This window comes from Homalodisca vitripennis, chromosome 8, assembly GCF_021130785.1.
Source record: "Homalodisca vitripennis isolate AUS2020 chromosome 8, UT_GWSS_2.1, whole genome shotgun sequence".
Lineage (NCBI taxonomy): Eukaryota > Metazoa > Arthropoda > Insecta > Hemiptera > Cicadellidae > Homalodisca > Homalodisca vitripennis.
The window spans coordinates 60,528,482-60,548,966 of record NC_060214.1 but is presented as its reverse complement, the minus strand read 5'-3'; the positions used below and the strand labels follow the sequence as shown (position 1 = coordinate 60,548,966).

Below are 20,485 nucleotides of genomic sequence, written 5' to 3'. Positions count from 1 at the left end.
GAAAGTTGCCTCTGGGGCAGTGTGGTCTTATCAGTGTCCTTTGTTTGTTTGTTTGGAATGTCTGGGACTGAAGATTTTGATGATAAGGTAAAAGCCTGAAATTGAGGCTTATTGCTGTGTCATATATATATATATATATATATATTATATATATATATATATATATATATATATATTATATATATATAGTTCCTTCTTGGCTTTGTTTGAAGTTGTTTGTGAGTTACGTATACTGAACAAACTTGGGAGGGCCTCAGTCCAGTATGGGTGGTGGTTGAGTGAGTACTGTATGAAGTTCTATGTGTGTTGTGTTACTAGTGAATCAGTGTAGTGAATTTAAAAGTGCATTTCTGGATTACTTGATGGTATGGTTTTTGTTGTTTTCTTATTTATTTTCTTGAGAATATTACAAAAGTATCTATACACTACTTTGAAATGAAATAGCTTTTTTAGCCATTTATCTATTTGATATTCATTCTGAAGGTGTTGTAACTCTCTTGGTAATGAATTTATTAAATTTGGTATTCTGTTTTCAGGTATTACTTTGCCATATCTATTTTCGTGACGTTGAACCCGAAATGTTCTATGCCTTAAATTATAATCAACATCCAACAAAATTCTAAATTCATCCTCCAAATAGTGTATTCTTAAATCTGTAAATTCTCCTAAGAGTTAAATGGCACTATACCAAGCATTTCCATTTCCATATCATAAAACAGATTTTTTTGTAACCTAACAATAATCCTTTTCAAAGGGCTTAAAATATATTCTGGAGCTAAGTAATATAGATTAATTCCATAATAAAAGTGACTTTGCACCAAGGAAAAGTAGATCATTCTTTTAGTTACAACTGGAAAATCCAAACGAATTTTCTGGCATATAAACAAGATATATCTAAGTTTATTAGTGAGTGTCTCGATATGTTTGCTAAATTTCATACTATTATCTAAATACATTCCAAGATGTTTTAAACTGTTATAAAACTCTAGTTTTTTACATTGACATTGATCATTATTCAATAAACAGTCTTTTTTATGACAATACAATAAGAGACCTCTACGAATATTAACATTAACTACAACTCTAGGATTTCTAAAAATAATAGCTTTAGTTTTTTTCCCATTTATTTTTATAGAGTTATTAAAAAGTATTTAGTAATCAAATTTAAATCTTCCTGCGTAAGTGTATTACACATTTCCGCATCTTTGTGAGTCACATAAAGAATATTATCATCCGCATATTGTAAAATTGAGCTGTTAAACTTCAAAATAGCCAAATCATTTACATAGATATTACATAGGGTGGGTGATAAAATACTACCCTGTATGAGCTCACAGCTCTGAACATAACTATCACTGATGTGCTGACCTATGTCCACTGCTAAATTTCTTTCTTCAAAATAATTCCTAAATAACTTTAATAGTTTATTTCTTATTCCTATATCACTCAGTTTCTTAATCATTATTTTATAATTTACTAGGTCAAAAGCCTTTGAAAAATCTGTTGCCACCGCCATAGCGAATTGTTTCTCGTGTAGAACCTTATTGATGTCTTTTGTTAGGATTTCTAATAGATCAATAGTTGTTTTATTGCTTATAAATCCGAATTGAAATGGACTAATTATGTTATGTACAGCCATATAACTTTGTAGCTGTTCACAAATATAATGTTCTAATATTTTCATTATTGCTGAAATAGACCCCACTGGTCCATAACATAAAACATCCTTTTTATTTACATTTTTATAGATGGGCCTATGATATGTTATTTTCATTTTTACTGGTATTTTACCTGAGTCTACAATTCTGTTAATTAAATGAACCAGTACATTCTTTAGATGGTATATATTATTTTTTATATCTTTTGGCCTAATTCTATCAGGACCTCCAGAAGAGTTACTGTTGAGTTTGCTTACAGACCTATACATCAATACTTCGTTACATTTAAACAGCTTCATACTTATTTGTTCTCCTGCTAAATAATTACCTAGATTTGTTTTTTTCTGTTAAATCAAATGAATCTCCCACCATCTCTCTCTTAATATCTCTACTGAGGTTTTAAAGCTTTCTTTAAAATCTTCCGTAATAGCTTGTATATAATTATCTTCTTGAATTTGAAAATTTGTTTTGATGGTATCTAAAATATTTGGCCTATCCTTTTTCGAAAGATATTGGTTGACTACATTCCAAGTTTCTTTTGTATTTCTGCTACTGTGAAATTTATCACAATAATATTTTTTCTTTGCCTCTCTAATTTTAGAAGTTAGCCTGTTTCTAGCACTTCGAAATAATTCTTTCAGCCTTAGATTGTATTTATCTCTTTTTAATAACTTCCAAATATAATTTTTACACTCTGACAGATTTTTTATTTCTGGATTGTACCAAACATTTGTTGATTTAGTCTGCTGAAGGGTAGTTCTTCTTTTTGACTCACTATAAACTTTATCAAACGATTATACTATAAATTTATAAATTTCCTCTGGATCTTGAATGTCTAGTACAGGCCACCAGTTGCAACTTCGAATACCTTCATTAACTTTATTTGTATCTATAACTTCATAATCGGTCCTAACATTTGCTGTATTTGTCTTAACATTCAAATTAATTAATGCACCTGTCCAGAAATGGTCTGCAATTTTATCCTCTATGATTAAAGATATGTAAGCATTCTCCAAACTCGGTCTGTCTAGTATAATATTTATATGATCCAGGCATGATGATACCCATCTGTCATTATATCATTCAACTCTAGTTGGCTCTTCAATAGTTTTTACTAATCCATAGTTGTATAAGATGTTTAAATACATGTCAGATCCATAAACTCGTGAAAGATAACATAAATTTATGTCTCCCATAATTAACAGATTTCTTTGTTCTCTGATTTGGTCTAACTGTAAGAAATTTTCCAGCTCAACATTGAACAAAGTTATATTTTGGGAAGGAGGCCTGTAAATAGAAAGTATAGTGAAATGTTCATTATTTATAGAGAACTTAAACAAAATGCCTTCACAGTAGTTGAAACTATAATTTATATTTAAACTAAGAACACTCAAATGATTCCTATAAATAAACCAAAATTCCTCCTCCTTTAGTATTTCTGCGACATTTATGTATACTACTAAAGTTATCAATATTATATAAGCTACATTCTTCCTCTTTAATATTTATTTCTGTTAAAATAATTACATCTAAGTACTTTAAGACTGAATGTACATTTGTCAAAAAGGAATCCCAATGTGTTTTAATACTTCTAATATTTGTACCTACTACAACTAAATTCCTATTTATAGAATCATGACTCGTAAAAGCACTCAAAAATTCCGGCCACTGGGAAAAGTAACGAAAATTTTCATCCAAATTCAAAGTAATTCCCTCTAAATCTATTTTTATTGATGGTTGATTTTTGTGTGAATTAAATTAGATTAGGTTTGTTTGTAATAGGACGAATTTGACCTTTTTAATGACTATAACTCAAGATGTTATTTTCTTAAGATCGCTCAACTTTTCAATTTTAAACGCTCTACTTGTGTGGTCTTTTCTCATCATGATTCGATTGCCATTTAGCCATAGGTATTTGAATTCATTTTCAGCTTTCACTCTTTTAGCCTGGATCATCATGTTAGCAAAGTAGGGTGTTAAATGATCATTGAAGTAGATAGCTTTGTCTTGATCCACTCTGCTAAGCATTGATAATCTAGGCTTAATCTTCCTAGCTAAACGAACTATATTGTCTCTGGTACCTCTTGTGGAGCACTGTAGGATGATTGGAGCCTGACCATTCTTTCCTGGAAGTCTGTGAGCTGTAAATTCTTCTTTCTTGATATCGAAATCCATTTTTTTCAGCAGCTTGATGACGATCTCCCCGACATCTTCCCTCTCGTTCTGTGGAACACTTGTGATGATGACATTCTTGCTTCTGTTGTATTGTCTCTCACATTCCAAGGACGTCCTTAGATCTTCAATTTCATTCTGAATAGAGTTCGTCTTCTCTTCTAATCTGCTTAAATCATCAAAACTTTTTTTTAAATTCTGCTCAAACTCTGCAATCAGCGCCATAACTCTATCTACCCTCTCAGTAATAATCTTCTCTTGTTTTTCAAACATCTTCTGTATGAAGTTTTTGAGGGCAAGAAACATAGGATCATCAGGCTCCTCTTCGTCTAGGCCTAGGCTAGCTTTACGTGATCTACTAGCCCTACAATTATCACACTCCCATTCTTGTTTCTCTTTCAAAGATTTAGCTTTCCAAGTTGTTCCTGATAGCCCAGCACATCGAAAATGGATATCAGTTTTACATTTTCCACATGTTACATAGTCTGCGCTGTCCTTAGAAAGATCAATAGAACACTTAGAGCAAAATATTATAATAAATATTTTCTTTTGTACACGTATATAATTTATATATTGAGAATAAATTGCTCTAATAATGTTTAAAAGGTATAATTAGGCCTTGTGTGTTATTCTGGTTTACTTAAGATAATAACCTCAAATTGAATGACCAGCCAGATTGAGCTTAAATAAAATTGTACGATCATATATAAAATTTATTTTGTAAGCATAACTTACAAAGAGGCCGTACTTCGTCCCACTAAAGACTTCAAAACATTTTAGTTGGTTGTAATAAAGTTAATTTCATGCAAATATCAGGCTGTTGAACTAGAGCATGTGCATGCTACCTCTGCCACCTTGAAATAATGTACCACTAAAAATAATTATGAAACAAAGGATCATAAAATTGTTTTTTAATGAATAAATAGTTTAATCGTTTCCATTTAAATATATCAGGGTATTTTACAATACAGTCACATGGAAGGAAATTTAATGTATAGCTTTTATGAATATATTATCAAACACTGAATAAGCAATAATAATATTAAATGAAATTTTTCATAAAATGATAGCATAACGAAAATTTAACAGCTTTCAGTATAAATTACGTAGCCTATCAGTTGCACATGAGATTTTTAAAATATATTTTCCTTAAATTAACAAACTCATCATTTATAAACATTGCAAGAATATATATATATTCTAAACAGGTGTTTTTAATTTTATTGTTGTTAAAGTCAGAAAGGTGTCCTACTCAATTATTTTGCTTTAATAATCCTGTATTTCTCAAAATCTTTACGAAAAATTTATAAAAATATTACACGATAATAAAACAAGAAATGTTTAGGGAGAAAGTTGAGAAATATACGAATTTTAGTTTTAACTTTATAAAATAAATTTATTCTTCTGTTTCACTTAAAATGTATAATCTCTTTATTATGGAATATAAATATTGTATTTCAAAGTTCAGTAGCTTGAAACATAAAACAGTGTATAATATAATTCATTTATAACTTAAAGTTCCTGAAATTGTAAATTTTTTTTATGATTTACAATATTAAAGATCTTTTCATAAAAATTTGCATCAATCGTTGTTTTAATTAACTTAAATGTCTGGAACTCTTTGATTTACTGTTTAGTTATAATAACTGAAATAATTATTTATTTTTAAAATGTTGCAGGTAACTAGTTTTAAATCTATTTGCTGTTAAAACACACGTACTTCATATTGCCTTTAATTATTAAAGAGTATTTATGAAATTTTCCATCACTTAGGCTATAATCAAACATCCAAGGAATGTTGAGTTCTCTCGTATTTCAACGATTTTAAATTTGTGGGTCGTAAAATTTTATTTTAAATTTTTCGTAATATATGCTCATATTTTATTTAACTTAAAAATGCCTGGATCTGAACTTTTACATGCTCAAAGGTTCCAGCAAATATCCAAAAATAAGTTTTTTGTTTTTGTAGTTTAAATTATATTTTGACATATTTAAGGTGAAATTCTCAGAGAATTCAGTGTTCTTATCGTCGTTATAATGCATTTCACTTAGTACAAATGTCTTCATATAATTATTCTTGCAATAATAATTGACATAGCGTTTGTTTTGCGGAGCTTTAACTTCCAACAAATTTATAATTTTTCCAATAGATTAAAATGGTATTAAACAATAGCTAATGGAAAAATGTGTATATCAATGAATAATACGACAGATACTATTCAGTTTTATAATCTCATACATGTCGCTAACAATGATTTACAATATCGATAGATTTCAATTATTATGATAAACCAGTATGATAACTTCGTATGAAAAAAGCTCCAGAAGAAGATTGTTAAAATTCGCAACTAAAAGTGACACATGACGATGTCTGTGGACTGAAGCTTTGTAATTTGTCGTGAAAACTTCGCAATTTGAATTATGAACCCTTGCAAATTAACTTGTTTAACGACAACTTCTCCTGGTATTACCAATTTATTTTGATCTTAATGCCTTGTAAGATGAGTAACAATGACAAGATATATAACATGGTATAACGATTATCTTACGTTTAAAGCAAATAAAGTGAACACGTTCATTTACAATCACACAAAATACTTATTATTACACTACTAGGAATGGTTTCAGGAAAGAAAATAATACTTAGGTTATAAGAAAATAATCTAGTCATAAGAAAAGTACCCTTTAATCACTTGATATCCATTTTTGATCAAACTTATTAATTATGAGCTTAAGCTATTAATTAAGCTTTTACATTATTATTTTCGTATATGAAATGCTTTTAAATACGTAATAGAGTCCGCTTTGTATCTCAGCGAAGAAACTCTTAGACAGTGTTATTGAGAAAAAAAAAAACATCGACTTCTGATTTCTAAGAAAGACCACCATATTGTGTATGACCACTGTATTGATGCTTTAATTTTAACTAATATATTTCTTAAGTAAGTAATTATATAAATATTGTATACTTACTTTAATATTATTACAAAAATACTATTAATGGAGTGAATAATATTTATAAACTTTATTTATAATATGTATTCTTAGTCATTTGTCATTAGAAGGGAATTACGTCAGGTTCTTACTTTGTTATAAATTAATATGCATCCACTTAATGTTACTTAGCCCTTACTTCATGACAATAAATGGGTTCTCTTCATTCTGCATGTTTCTAAAACATCTAAGATGCTTTACAGAAATTTGTTTCGTTTACTTCCCATGGGAAATGTACCAAGGTATTATGAATATGTTTGATAACAGTTTTAATTAACTTACGGATTTAGTTAATACTTTACCAACAAAGGAATAATCACTGAAGCAATAATAGACGAGAAATAGTCAGCGTAACTAGCCAAAAAATATACTAGAAATAAAATTGACTGCCTTGGTATAAAAGATAGATCTTTGCAGTGAAACCTCTCCACAGGTAACCGGTCTTATTTATAGGATAAAAATGCCTTCCAGTCAGCAAAAAAGCAATTGGAACAGAGTTTCATCCAAGCAAGTGGATCTTATTTCCCACTATCCATTCAGCCGGAGGAATGCTAGAGTCTCTAGTGACTACATAAAGTTTTCTTTTTACAGCGTACCTTACTGTAGTATTTGAGGTGTTGGGGCTCATGCGTATCCCATTGATTTATTAATCGGATTTATCGAGTCAACATCGCCGTGTTATTCGTTGACAAAATAAATGCTATTCAATCATGGATAGCTTGAAATACCGCATTGAATTCGTAAACTAAAGTCAACTTATAAGTATACTACTAGTAAAAATAAGAAAATCGTCATCTGAACTGGTAGCTACGATCATACATTCTGAGATTGAGATGACACAGTTTGTACCGTATATGCAAATAGTTTACAATAATACATTGTTAAATAAAAAAAAAAAAATGGAAAATTTAACCAAATATTTTTATATGAAATATGCTTAGTTTAATAAAAAAAAAATAAATAAAACCTAAGATTGGTATAATGTTAAAATAAGGCATCCCTGAAATAGCTTGAATTGGACAAGTTCAGTTCTGTACATTTAAAACAATAGTACTCTATTGTAAGAAACTGAATTTTTTGATTGGTTCAGAGGTCTAAAACTCGCTAACCAATAGGAAACCTAGTTGGTTACTTGTCTTGTAATGTTAGAACAAAACTACTGGAGAGCTCTGCTCATTATCTTGTGTAGTTTAGCCTTGTAGGCACATAGTTAGTAGTCCGGATTGAAAGAAGACCCCAGTTTACGGGTATGTACATTTTATAAGAACTTTGAACCAATCAACAAATTGTTTTAATTTAAATAAAAATTCATACATATCTTTATTGTGTAAAAAAAATTTTTAATATCAATAAAATTTCACTAAAATGTTTTAAATAACTAAGAAGTAAATTGTTTTAACAAAGTAATAAAATCTAAACGACATTACAATTCTAATCAGATTTGTAATTTGTTTCTTATTAGGGTTTTCGGTGAACCGGACAAGAAACCAAATAAAAGGTGTAAGTGATTTAGTTTAATATATTAAGAAGAAGTATTTTATTTTTGTTGGATACAACAATTCAAGCTATAGTAAGAAATATAAAATGGTTTAACTATTGAAAATTTATAATGAAATGTGCTCTTACTAAAATTATATTAAGAAATGCAAAAATTACAAAACTTCAAATTAATTGTCAATTGAAGATTGCAACAAGATAAATAAAAAAAAATTGTTAACATTACAAGACTACAATTTCATTTGGCAGAACACAAACTCCATTTAAATATTATTATTTATGATACAAACCAAATAATCTGGTTATAATTATTTGTCATGGAGTATCTCCACCAGAGGATACAGTGCATAACTAATAATATACATATTTATTAGAGCAACCATGTTACAAATAAATTGCGCCAATCTGCTAGTAAAAAAATTTATGAATTAAAATTATATTATAAAAAAGAACATGGAGTTGTGTATCTGCAAGTGAAGTGTAAAAGTTTGGAAAAGTGAACAGTTTAATTAGTTTCATTGATTACTTGTAAAGTTTTAAAATGGCACTCAAAGTTGATCTTCTCACAAAAGAAGAACTAGTTTATGAATTAATGTTAAGGAATGTAAATACAGATAAGACAGATAAAGTAACAGATTTGAGAAAAAGGTTAAGAAGTGTGATAAAATTAAATGTCCAGCCAAATTTTTTAAACCTACAAAATAAACTTAAAATTGCTGAGGAATTTGAAATAATAAAAGTGAAAGTATCAAGCATTGAGAGTTCAGTGGAAGAAATAATAATAAGTAAATCGACTATTGACATTGTTAGGTTCGAACAAAAATTAAATCACCTACAAATTAGAATAAAAAATTTGCTAAAATTTAAATTGGATAGTACTAAAGAGGAAGAGTTACATAAATATATGGAAAAACTAGGTGTAGCTGAAACAAAATTTAAAACCCTCGAAGTTGACAGTAAGCTAAAAGAAGATATAGTTAGAAGGTTAAGTGAGACAAATATGGAGGAAGAAGACTTAAGTGATGTGTTTGAAAATAAACTAACTTTCAGTGCAAGTAAAAGTAGTGATAAAACCCCAACTTGTAGAAAAGAGGGAGAGTGTAGTAATGCTGAAGCTACTAATACATCAATATTTTCAAAACTTCCTAACCCGGTTGAGAAACACTTAAAAAACTTTAAAATTACCAATGGTTTAAATATTAGTGAATTACTTGAGTTCATAAGAAACTTATTAAAATTAAAGAACGAAACACATTTATTGGATACAGAAGTTATAGAACTGTGCTTGGGTTATGTGACCGGACCTCTACTTTCCAAAATAATGGAGTGTAAATCGGACAAAAAAGAAATTCAGGAGTTACATAGTGAATTGTTACATTATTTTATACCACTGGGCTTAAAAGAAAATTTAAAAAGGGAACTGGTAACTAGACAACAAAAACCAGGGGAACCCCTTTCTGTTTATATAACTGAGATTAGGGAAAACTCAAATATTTTAAATTGCAACTACAGTGAGGAAGAACTGGTGGAAATTATTAAGCTTGGAATAAATCAGGACGATAGAGCTAGGTTAGTATTCATGAAGAATCCAAAAACTTTTGAGGACCTTGATAGGTTATGTATACAAGCTCAAAATGTGGCATATGCAGATCACCAAAGAAGAAATGTGAATGTTAAAAAACTTTAATGTTAAGCCAACATTTGTCAGTAATATTCAGGAAGTTAAGAAATGCTTTAATTGTAATCGTGTAGGTCATATTGCAAAAAATTGTTACAGACCTAGAAATAATCTAAGAAATTTTGAACAAAAAAACTTGAATCAAGGGAGAGGTTTTACAACCCCTCGGGAAGCCTCTCCCAAATAAACAGTAAACTTGTAAATAGTAAATGGATGTATAACAGTAATAAATTTAGTACTTTGAAAAACAGTATGTATAAAAAAGCGAGGTTATGTACATTTATTTATAGATAAAGCCAGAGATGAAAGAAAACAACTTAAAAAGCAAATGTATAAAGTAAAAAGGAAGTTAAACAATGAAAATAGTAAAAACTGGTTTAAGTATCAAAATAAAAGTTGTACTTTACCTAGTGTAGAAGTTGAATTTAGTAAAAATTTAAAAGAAAATGTCCTTATTGACACAGGAAGTAGCATTAATTTAATTAACGAGACCATGCTAAATATGTTAATTAAGGAAAAACTTGTAAAAAAGGTGTATCCTTCTGATAGGGAATGTTTAACTGCTACAAATGATAAAATTGAGCTTATTGGTAGTTGCATTGTTAAAATTAAAATTAGAAAGTTTAGTTGGTATGTTAAATTTATGATTGGGAAAAATGTTGCTTGGAATATGATATTAGGAGCAAACTTTATGAGAGATGTTGGATTAGTTATAGATTTGAACAACGATGAATGTTATTTTAAATTTAATAAAAGTGTAAATATTGGCCTTGTTAACAACATTAATGTTATGAGTAATAATGTAAATGAAAATATCCAGATTGGTTGTTTTAAGGCTAGAAATGAAATTTGTAAGCTAGTCAATGCCTACCCTAATGTATTTACCGCTGAAATAGGGGAAGCAATAGACTTTGAGTATGACATCAAACTTAAAGATAAAGAGCCTGTAAACATTAGACCTTACCCATTAAGCCCTCCAAAAATGAAAATTATGAAGGAAATCATAGATGACTTATTAAGACAAAATTTTATTAGACCTAGTTTATCGAGCTACTCTAGTCCTACCTTTTTAGTTGGTAAACCAAACAGTGATAAATTTCGCATGGTCATAAATTACTCTAAGTTGAACTCAAAGCTCGAAAAGGTTAACTATCCTATTGGTGATTTACATCAAAGTTATCATTACTTGGAAGGAGCTTGTTATTTTACAGTTTTGGATCTATGTAATTCCTTTTATCAAATAAAGATTAAAGAAAATTGTAAATACTTAACAGCTTTCTCTACTCCATTTTCGAGCTACGAGTGGAATAGGGTACCCTACGGCCTGCATTGTGGTTCTGGCTTATTAAGCTCATATCTTGATAGAGTCCTTCATGGTATAAAATTTCAGTATTGTATGAATTTTGTAGATGACCTAATAGTATTTTCTAAAAGTTTGGAAGAGCACATTATTCATTTAAAAGAAGTCATTAAAAGATTAAGTGATCACAATCTAACAGTCAGTCCCAGTAAAGTGAAGTTTTCCTATAAGGAAGTGAGCTTTTTAGGCCATAAAATAAGTAAAAATCAAATAAAAATAGACCCTGAAAGAACAGTTGCAATTAGGGAATTTGAACCTCCAAAGAATGTTAAACAAGTCAGTCGATTTATAGGAATGGTATCATATTTTTCTAAATACATAAAAGATTATGCTAAAATAGCTAGTCCATTAAATGAACTCAGAAAAAATAAAGTAAAATTTAATTGGACAGTTGAGTGTAATGACAGTTTTGTGAAGCTAAAATCATGTATAAGTAACCCCCCAGTGCTCAGGATAGCTGATTTTAATAAACCATTTATACTTATGTGTGACGCAAGCGAGATTGGTTTAGGAAGTACCTTACTTCAGGAATTTAATGGAGATAGGTTACCAATAGCTTACTATTCAAAGAAATTCACAGACGCAGAGAAATGTATGTCAGTATATGAGAAGGAAGCACTCTCTGTCATTTTAAGCATGGAAAAGTTTCATTCTTACCTAGAAATTCAGCCTTTTTTATTAATTACTGACAACAGCGCACTTTCTTGGGGTATTAGGTCATTTTAGAAAGCTTGGTAGGTTAGGTAGGTGGGTAGAAAGAATATTAAGCTTGCCATTTAGAGTACAGCATGTGAAAGGAAGTGACAACAAGGTGGCTGATTGTTTATCAAGGATGCATGAAATTGTTCTAGATGAAGCTAATAATAAGAATAAAATTAGTACAGATAATAGTAATAAGAAAAATAAGCAATACAAGAAACATAGATGTGTAAATAAGAAGGTAGTTAAAGATGACAAAATTGATGTTATTCAATTAAATGTTATAAAAAGATTTCCCATTAGCGTTCACTAAAATTGTACAACACCAGAAAAATGATGTAGAAATTCAAGATATTGTTAAAAGTATAGAGAGAAAAGAAAATAGTGATAAGTTTTATTTAAATAAAGGTGTACTTATGTTTAGAATAAGTGATAGAAATAAGGGTAAAATTTATTTGCCAAAAATGTTGATTGAAATGATTTTTAATTATTATCACTCAAGTGTTCTTGGAGGTCATCCAGGTATAAAAAGAACCATTGCAAAAGTCACAGAACATTTTTTACAGGCCAAACTTAGTTAATGAAATTAAGAATAAAATTAAGAGCTGTGCTTTATGTAAAATGTCTAAGCCTGCTCAACGTATATACGAGGGCCAATTAATCGCTACTCATGCCAAACAAGCCTTGGAAAGAATATATATTGATATATTTGGTAGCTTAGTTAGAACTAAAGATGGTTATAATAATATTTTAATTGTGGTTGATGATATGACAAGATACTGTTGGTTAATACCTTTAAGAAATTGTAAGAGTATATCTGTCATAAGAAAATTAGAGGAAATTGTTTTTAATAATTTTTCAACTTGTCAAGTACTTGTGTCAGATAATGGCAGTTGTTTTAAAAGTGAAGAGTTTAAGCAGTTTTGTTTTAAGTATGGTATTGAACATCATAAGTTAGTTCCTTACAAACCATCAGGGAATAGATCTGAGAGATACCTTAGAAATTTAAAAAGCATGTTACAAGCATTTTATCATGATAAGCAAGATATGTGGAACAAAGATTTAAATTATTTACAAATGAGTATGAACACAGCTTTAAATGAAAGTATAAATAGTACTCCATTTAAAGCTTATGTTTAATCATAGTCCTAACCATGCTTTAAGTAATTTTATGGCGAATAAATGACCTGATAGACAATAAGGTAACACCTCAAGAAATTAGTATAAAAATTAAAAATGCAATAAAGAATGTAAAGAAATCTGTAGAACACAATAGAGGAAGAGTGAGATATTCAGAGGAAAAGGTCAAACACCCATTTAAATTAGGATCAAAGGTATTTTTAAAAACTCATTTTCTCAGTAATAAAACAAATAAGTTTCAAAATAAACTTGGTTTAAGGTACACTGGCATTTACTCTGTGATATATTTCTTAAATCCTGTTGTTTGTACTTATTCAAAAAATTGGTGAACCACATATTATGAAAAGAGCGCATATTAGTCAGTTAAAACCAGCATAGAATATTGTAGAATTGCTGAATTTAGTTAAGTGTTAACTTAAATAGTTAAGTTGTAAAATATACTGCATAAAATAATTATTGTAAATACAAGGCATTAAAACAGTTGTAAATGTAAATACTTGAAGTTAATAGAATTCATAATACTGAATTTAATATGTTAAAGTGTATTAAATATGTTTGACTCACTGGATGTAAAATAAATTCAAAATTTGGAAATCTACACTTGAAAGCTTTCCTTGTAACCGAAACACTAACACTGACGAGACAAAACAACATGCGCCGCGACTACACACTTAACTTTTACGTAATTTGAATCACGGTATCACGAAACAAACTTTTTGATACGACTACTTCCACGGAACGCACTCAACTGAACTGAAAGCTTTCAGGATATTTTCCAGTTTTGGTAAGGTTTTAACCTGCTTACAAAATAAATCCAGTAATTCAAACAAAATGTACATAATAGACTAAGATAAAATTACACTTACAAAACGATAAGAAATTCATTAGAAAGACATCATTGCAGGAAATCATTAGAATGATAATGATGTAATGACATTGTAATGCCATTAGGTTATTTTATAATGATGATAACAGACTATCTATAAACATCATTGAAATAACGTGCAATAGATAAGGTTGACAGTGATTAATGACTCTATTTAAGTTGTAGTGAATGTGCTGTGGAGCTGAGTTGTATCTGCAGTTCAAACCTCTGTTGCTGCACGGCGGCGGTTCCGGTAGTGGCACGGACATTGTCATTGTTGACTGTTGCCGCGCGCCCTGGCCCGGCCCGCACCTCAGCCGCATGTGGCTGGTTCCTACTCTCACTAGCCCCTAACATTACTGGTACCGGGCCCGTACCTCAGAGTCATGGGACAGGTAGAAGGAATGATGAACTGAACTTTTAATGATTTAATAAAATAAAGTTTTAGTTTATATATCTTCAAATAGATTAAGATATAAAGGGATTATTTACTTTAAGAATTAAGCCTGAAGATAGGAATTAGTTGAATTTTGAGTTTTTAAGTGTAAAACAAATATGTATTTGAAAAATGACATGTTGGAAAGTTTTGAATATTTTGGAAAATTTTCCTTTTTTTTGAGGGAGAGATTTTGTACCGTATATGCAAATAGTTACAATAATACATTGTTAAATAAAAAAAAAAATGGAAAATTGAACCAAATATTTTTATATGAAATATGCTTAGTTTAATAAAAAAAAAATAAATAAAACCTAAGATTGGTATAATGTTAAAATAAGGCATCCCTGAAATAGCTTGAATTGGACAAGTTCAGTTCTGTACATTTAAAACAATAGTACTCCATTGTTAGAAACTGAATTTTTTGATTGGTTCAGAGGTCTAAAACTCGCTAACCAATAGGAAACCTAGTTGGTTACTTGTCTTGTAATGTTAGAACAAAACTACTGGAGAGCTCTGCTCATTATCTTGTGTAGTTTAGCCTTGTAGGCACATAGTTAGTAGTCCGGATTGAAAGAAGACCCCAGTTTACGGGTATGTACATTTTATAAGAAATTTGAACCAATCAACAAATTGTTTTAATTTAAATAAAAATTCATACATATCTTTATTGTGTAAAAAAAAATTTTAATATCAATAAAATTTCACTAAAATGTTTTAAATAACTAAGAAGTAAATTGTTTTAACAAAGTAATAAAATCTAAACGACATTACAATTCTAATCAGATTTGTAATTTGTTTCTTATTAGGGTTTTAGGTGAACCGGACAAGAAACCAAATAAAAGGTGTAAGTGATTTAGTTTAATATATTAAGAAGAAGTATTTTATTTTTGTTGGATACAACAATTCAAGCTATAGTCAGTAATATAAAATGGTTTAACTATTGAAAATTTATAATGAAATGTGCTCTCTTACTAAAATTATATTAAGAAATGCAAAAATGTACAAAACTTCAAATTAATTGTCAATTGAAGATTGCAACAAGATAAATAAAAAAAAATTGTTAACATTACAAGACTACAATTTCATTTGGCAGAACACAAACTCCATTTAAATATTATTATTTATGATACAAACCAAATAATCTGGTTATAATTATTTGTCATCTCCACCAGAGGATACAGTGCATAACTAATAATATACATATTTATTAGAGCAACCATGTTACAAGTTTCATTCTAACTTGAAATGTACTTTACAACGTTTTTTGTACAACATTGCATATAAAAAGAAAAGAGGGTATATTAAGAGGCATATTAACGTATATCGACGGTATTGAGTGTTAGAAAGCCAAATATTAATCTCAGAGCAATGGAGCACACTAAAACACTTTACTTTACTGCGCTGATAGTAAGTATGATGAAGTTTCCTTTATTAAACCTGATATATTAAACTAATCACCACAACACACATTTATCACAAAAAACTTCAGTCAATTCCCACAACACGTGCAGTACTAGCAGCCACATAATTTGTAAAGCTAATGGTCAGAGTGTAATAGACATAGTGTAATAATACCTGTCCTCTATTATGAATACAAAAATGGAAAAATATTGTGGGAGAACGTTTAAACTGCTCTTTTTATAAGTTAATGTCCTTCTCTAGTTGTTTCCTATTCTTTCATAGATGTATACAGGTGAAACGTTAATAAATTATAATAATGCTTTTTATTTATTTCGAATAACAGAATACTGCACAGTGGTATTGGGACTAGGTCAATAAAGGTAATAAAAAATTTATAGCGACATTTTTTCCAAGAGAGAACTAGGGTTATTCACAATGCAATGTTAAGTCCAGCGAGTATCACAAACTTGTAACTAAAATGTCAGGAATAAATTTCAGATTTGCTCCCAAAACCTCGAAGGGTGTATCTTATTGCAAACCAATTATACTTCAACATTAATCGATTATACTCTGTTATCTGTAAACTATCAAAGACTACCGAGATTGCCGAGAAATTTATAAAAAAGCAAATTGCAACATGCAGTCATGTTAATTATATTGTCATTTTAAATTGGAGTAATACTACACCCTTACAGTTAATATTGTTTTTAAAATTTTCAATATCTTTTACTTTAAATTTGAAACAAAATAATGTTGTTACTAATTGTAATGTACTGGTTATATAGAATACACTTTTACTAATATAAATTAAAATACTAATAGTAATTTGATTTATGCCATTTATTAATAAAAAAGTAAAGAACGTCTTATTTTACCAGGCGAAGTCAAGGGCTAAGAAGCCCTCTCTAAAACTTAACCTGGGGACCAACGGCTTAAAGGTGACTTCCGAACCACCATCAATGGCCGGGCAAGCGGGCCGCTTGCAAGGACAGGATCGCTCAGCGGTCACCTTTCCAAGCAGCGGTCACGCTCGACGTTGTGACATAATTATTAATGCCATGACTAAAAATATAATTTTAAATTTTAAGTATTTACATAACTTTCAGTGAATGTATTCAGATGTGACAATCTATGTGATGTTGCATATATCGTATTTTTTATTAACTTATTATTTAACTAATAATGTAAACATACTACGATACAAGCCAACGCATTATAGTGAAATTTTCTTTAGGAATACCTAGATAAGGTCATTATTACCTAATATATTTCAATATATGATTAAAAAGGATAGATATATAGAAGTTTTTCATTCCAAAATGTTCTTTAAAAATTTAATCTGCTCTATATTACTCCCGGAGATATTGACTTATCCAACATGCAGTTACTCACGTGACTTTACTTCCACTTTCTCTTTCACCCATACTTAAAGAAATTATAATCAGTTAGTTAGTGTAGAAAGGTTGCTTGCTAATTTGTATTGGCTCTGACAAGTTTATTTTCTGACATATGACAAACATAATTAGCAGTCGTAAATAGAAATAATTTAATTAGAGACAGTGAGACTACTTAAATATTTTATGATGGAGAATTTCAAAATACTTATAGAATTTTATTATCTATAACTTAATCAATTACGTAAAAAAATCTGATCGCATTATTTCGGAAATATTATTTATATTACCTGCAATTAAATAGCTATAATTAAATGTTTCCTTAAAGAAAGTAATTAACCTATTATTTTACATCTAGAAGCAATGCCAAAACTTCTTCCTTACTAACTCTTTTAGTGGCCGTCTTGAAATATCAAAATTGTTTAATGAAAAGGAAATAAATATAAAGATTCTTTAAAGCAAATAATGATTAAAATACAATATACACTAATTTATACAAATTATTTATAGCTTTACGTTTCAGAATTCCAAGACTAACATGACAAAAATATTCGATAATATTAGAACCAACCAATTCAAGTCACAAGAAAGATTCTAAGAATTAATGTTATGTAATTTTCAAATAAAAAATTACTAAATTTGTAGAATTATATTCATAATATATAAGGTAAATTTTATAATATTCAAAACTTGTGTTATTTTGTTTATTTCAATACATGATTGAACTTTAATTTTTTAATTACAAATGTAGTAAAAAATTCAAGTATGATTTATGAAATAATACATTATAATATGAACCTTATATTTAAGGTACTTGATTTCTGATTTATGTAACTTTATCACCTAGGTGTGTGTCAATAAAATAGTGTATTCTAAACATAAGTAAATAGATGGAATTATAATGTTTTCTTACTCAAACATTTTAATTAGAAATATGTTTTAGCTGGAAGAAAATCATAATTTATTCTAACATTTAGTTGAAAATAATAAACTTTACTAATCTGGTAAGTCTTCAAGTGTTAAGAATTAGTGGTTTTTTGCACGCATATATCTAATACCCTAAACTAATATTATCTATTTTCCTTCATCTATGGTTAATTTAATACTTTTAATACCATTCAGCTAAACAGGACAGTAAACCGTGGAATAAAAAGAGGATTTGTAATTGGCGATATGATTGTAGAAGAATAATGGATTTTACGTAAATATAACTCACTTTATATTTCTCGAATCGTAAAACAAGAACAATAGATTAATCTTCTCCAGTCAATATTCATTTTTATCGAAGTCTTTACAAGTATTTATTTTAGTATAGTCCTATAGCAACCCGTATGTTCTGTTAATACAGTTCCACAACTACCTTACACCTTAATTTGTATGATATACAATTAGATATATAGCAAATATTCCAATATCACATAAGTAAAAATCATACATATTACATAAATGTACATCAATCTATCTCACTGCCAAGAATTTTAATTGTTCTATAGAATGAAACGAACTTTGTGTCAAGCTTGACGAATAAACAGCAAAACCTAAGTTTATCGCAACATGAGTTAATACGCCATTAATTAGGGTGAGATCTGCTCTAGGACACATTGTGTCAAAACAAGAGGTAAACTCGACAGTTTCAAATGGTTTCCATACCTAATCTCACAGTGAACACTAGTTTTCTAAATTTAAAACAAAAGCATTAGGAGAGGTGCTGCTAAAAATATATTTCTACTGTATTTGAAAGTTTTCCTATCTTGGTTGATGTGTGAATTAAATATTGCTTTCATATTGCAATAAATTATCTCCGTCCCTTTTACATTAGTTTAATTGATGTACATAAGAACTAATGTGCTTTTTATAAATTCGGTATATGACTCGTGTTGCAGTAAATGCTATATGGGTATCATATTTAAAAAAAAAAACAATGTGGCTACATTCGTATCACAGTGGCCACATACATATCATAGTGGCCATATTAACTTTAGCAGACGCAGAAACTAACAATTCTACTTGTTCTAATATCAGTAAACGTTAACCGATCGCCTTAAATATTAAAATTTTATGTACAAAATGTACAAAATAACTGACCGACTGAGTCAGTCAATAAAATTTATACTTATTCAGTATTTAGACAAATAATACTTTGTAAAAAAAATTAAGTGTAAAATTACAATTAATTTAAATATTATATGAAAATAACCAAACACTATAAATTAACAAGCGAGCCATAGAAACATCGGTTTTTTGGTGCTGCAAGAATTAAATCTATCTCAGTTGAAGGTTCGTTGTTGCAGTTACCAAAGGTTTTCATACATGCCATGTTCAGGTTGTGTAACATTGGTAGTCAGTGATTAGTAAAGGATCGAACCTTTGTAAATGCAAGGCATGTGACAAAAAATGACTCATTGATATTTGCATAATGATGTTTGGTAAAGCACTTATGCTGGGTCATTGTGCCATTCCTTCCCAAAAATCAATTAAATATTGACTAATTTAGGTGAAAGAAACGGATTTTGGACTTAGGCTGTAAAACTGAAATACAAGATAAACGTGGAAATGGTTTCCTAAAATGTACTACAGGTTCGTAGGTGGGTGGATATTTAAACAATAAGTTACTTTAATAATTCCCAATACAGTATATCTATGTGACGCAACTCTTTCCAGATTTTAGTTCCCATCTGCAAAATTAACGCGGATTCTACAGTTCATGCCTTACCTTTTGTCATAGCTAATCCTGCTTATGAAGAAAGCAAACCTTTTCAATGGCCTTATCACATGGAAAGCTCATTATGGTTAGTCATGAAAATAAATAAACAAAACTAAGATAAACTTTTCATCTTGAGAGGAGAAACGTGTGTTGTTGCTGTCATTTGTGGTTTTAAGGTCAATGGAGTGCATTTCATAATATTCAAAGTTCAAAACAAGATTTTTTACATTTTACATTTTCCAATGCCGCACGTGGTATATCACAACATATCACGTCTTGTATTCCGCGGGAATAAAGATAATTTACCATTTATAATTTTAACATTCTGTAAAAAAGTTAAATTGTGCACGGAATATCTATTTTCATTTAGATAAATATTTAAATAAATTAGATTGAGCAGAACAATTTCTTCCTTCACTATGATGTATTATGAACACAACGACGTGTATACAGATATGTTCCTATATAACATGCCGGAAAGAAG

General features: G+C 29.2%; 1 protein-coding gene across 1 annotated transcript; it reads right to left on the bottom strand.

The window, feature by feature from the left end:
* Positions 1-3,470: 3,470 nt before the first annotated feature.
* LOC124368185 lies at positions 3,471-14,420 on the bottom strand. Its single transcript, XM_046825460.1, has 2 exons — positions 14,290-14,420; positions 3,471-4,194 (listed from the first exon to the last, which is right to left on the bottom strand). Exons 1-2 carry the CDS (start codon positions 14,418-14,420, stop codon positions 3,471-3,473), a joined length of 855 nt encoding a protein of 284 aa, XP_046681416.1.
* Between the last annotated feature and the right edge of the window lie 6,065 nt (positions 14,421-20,485).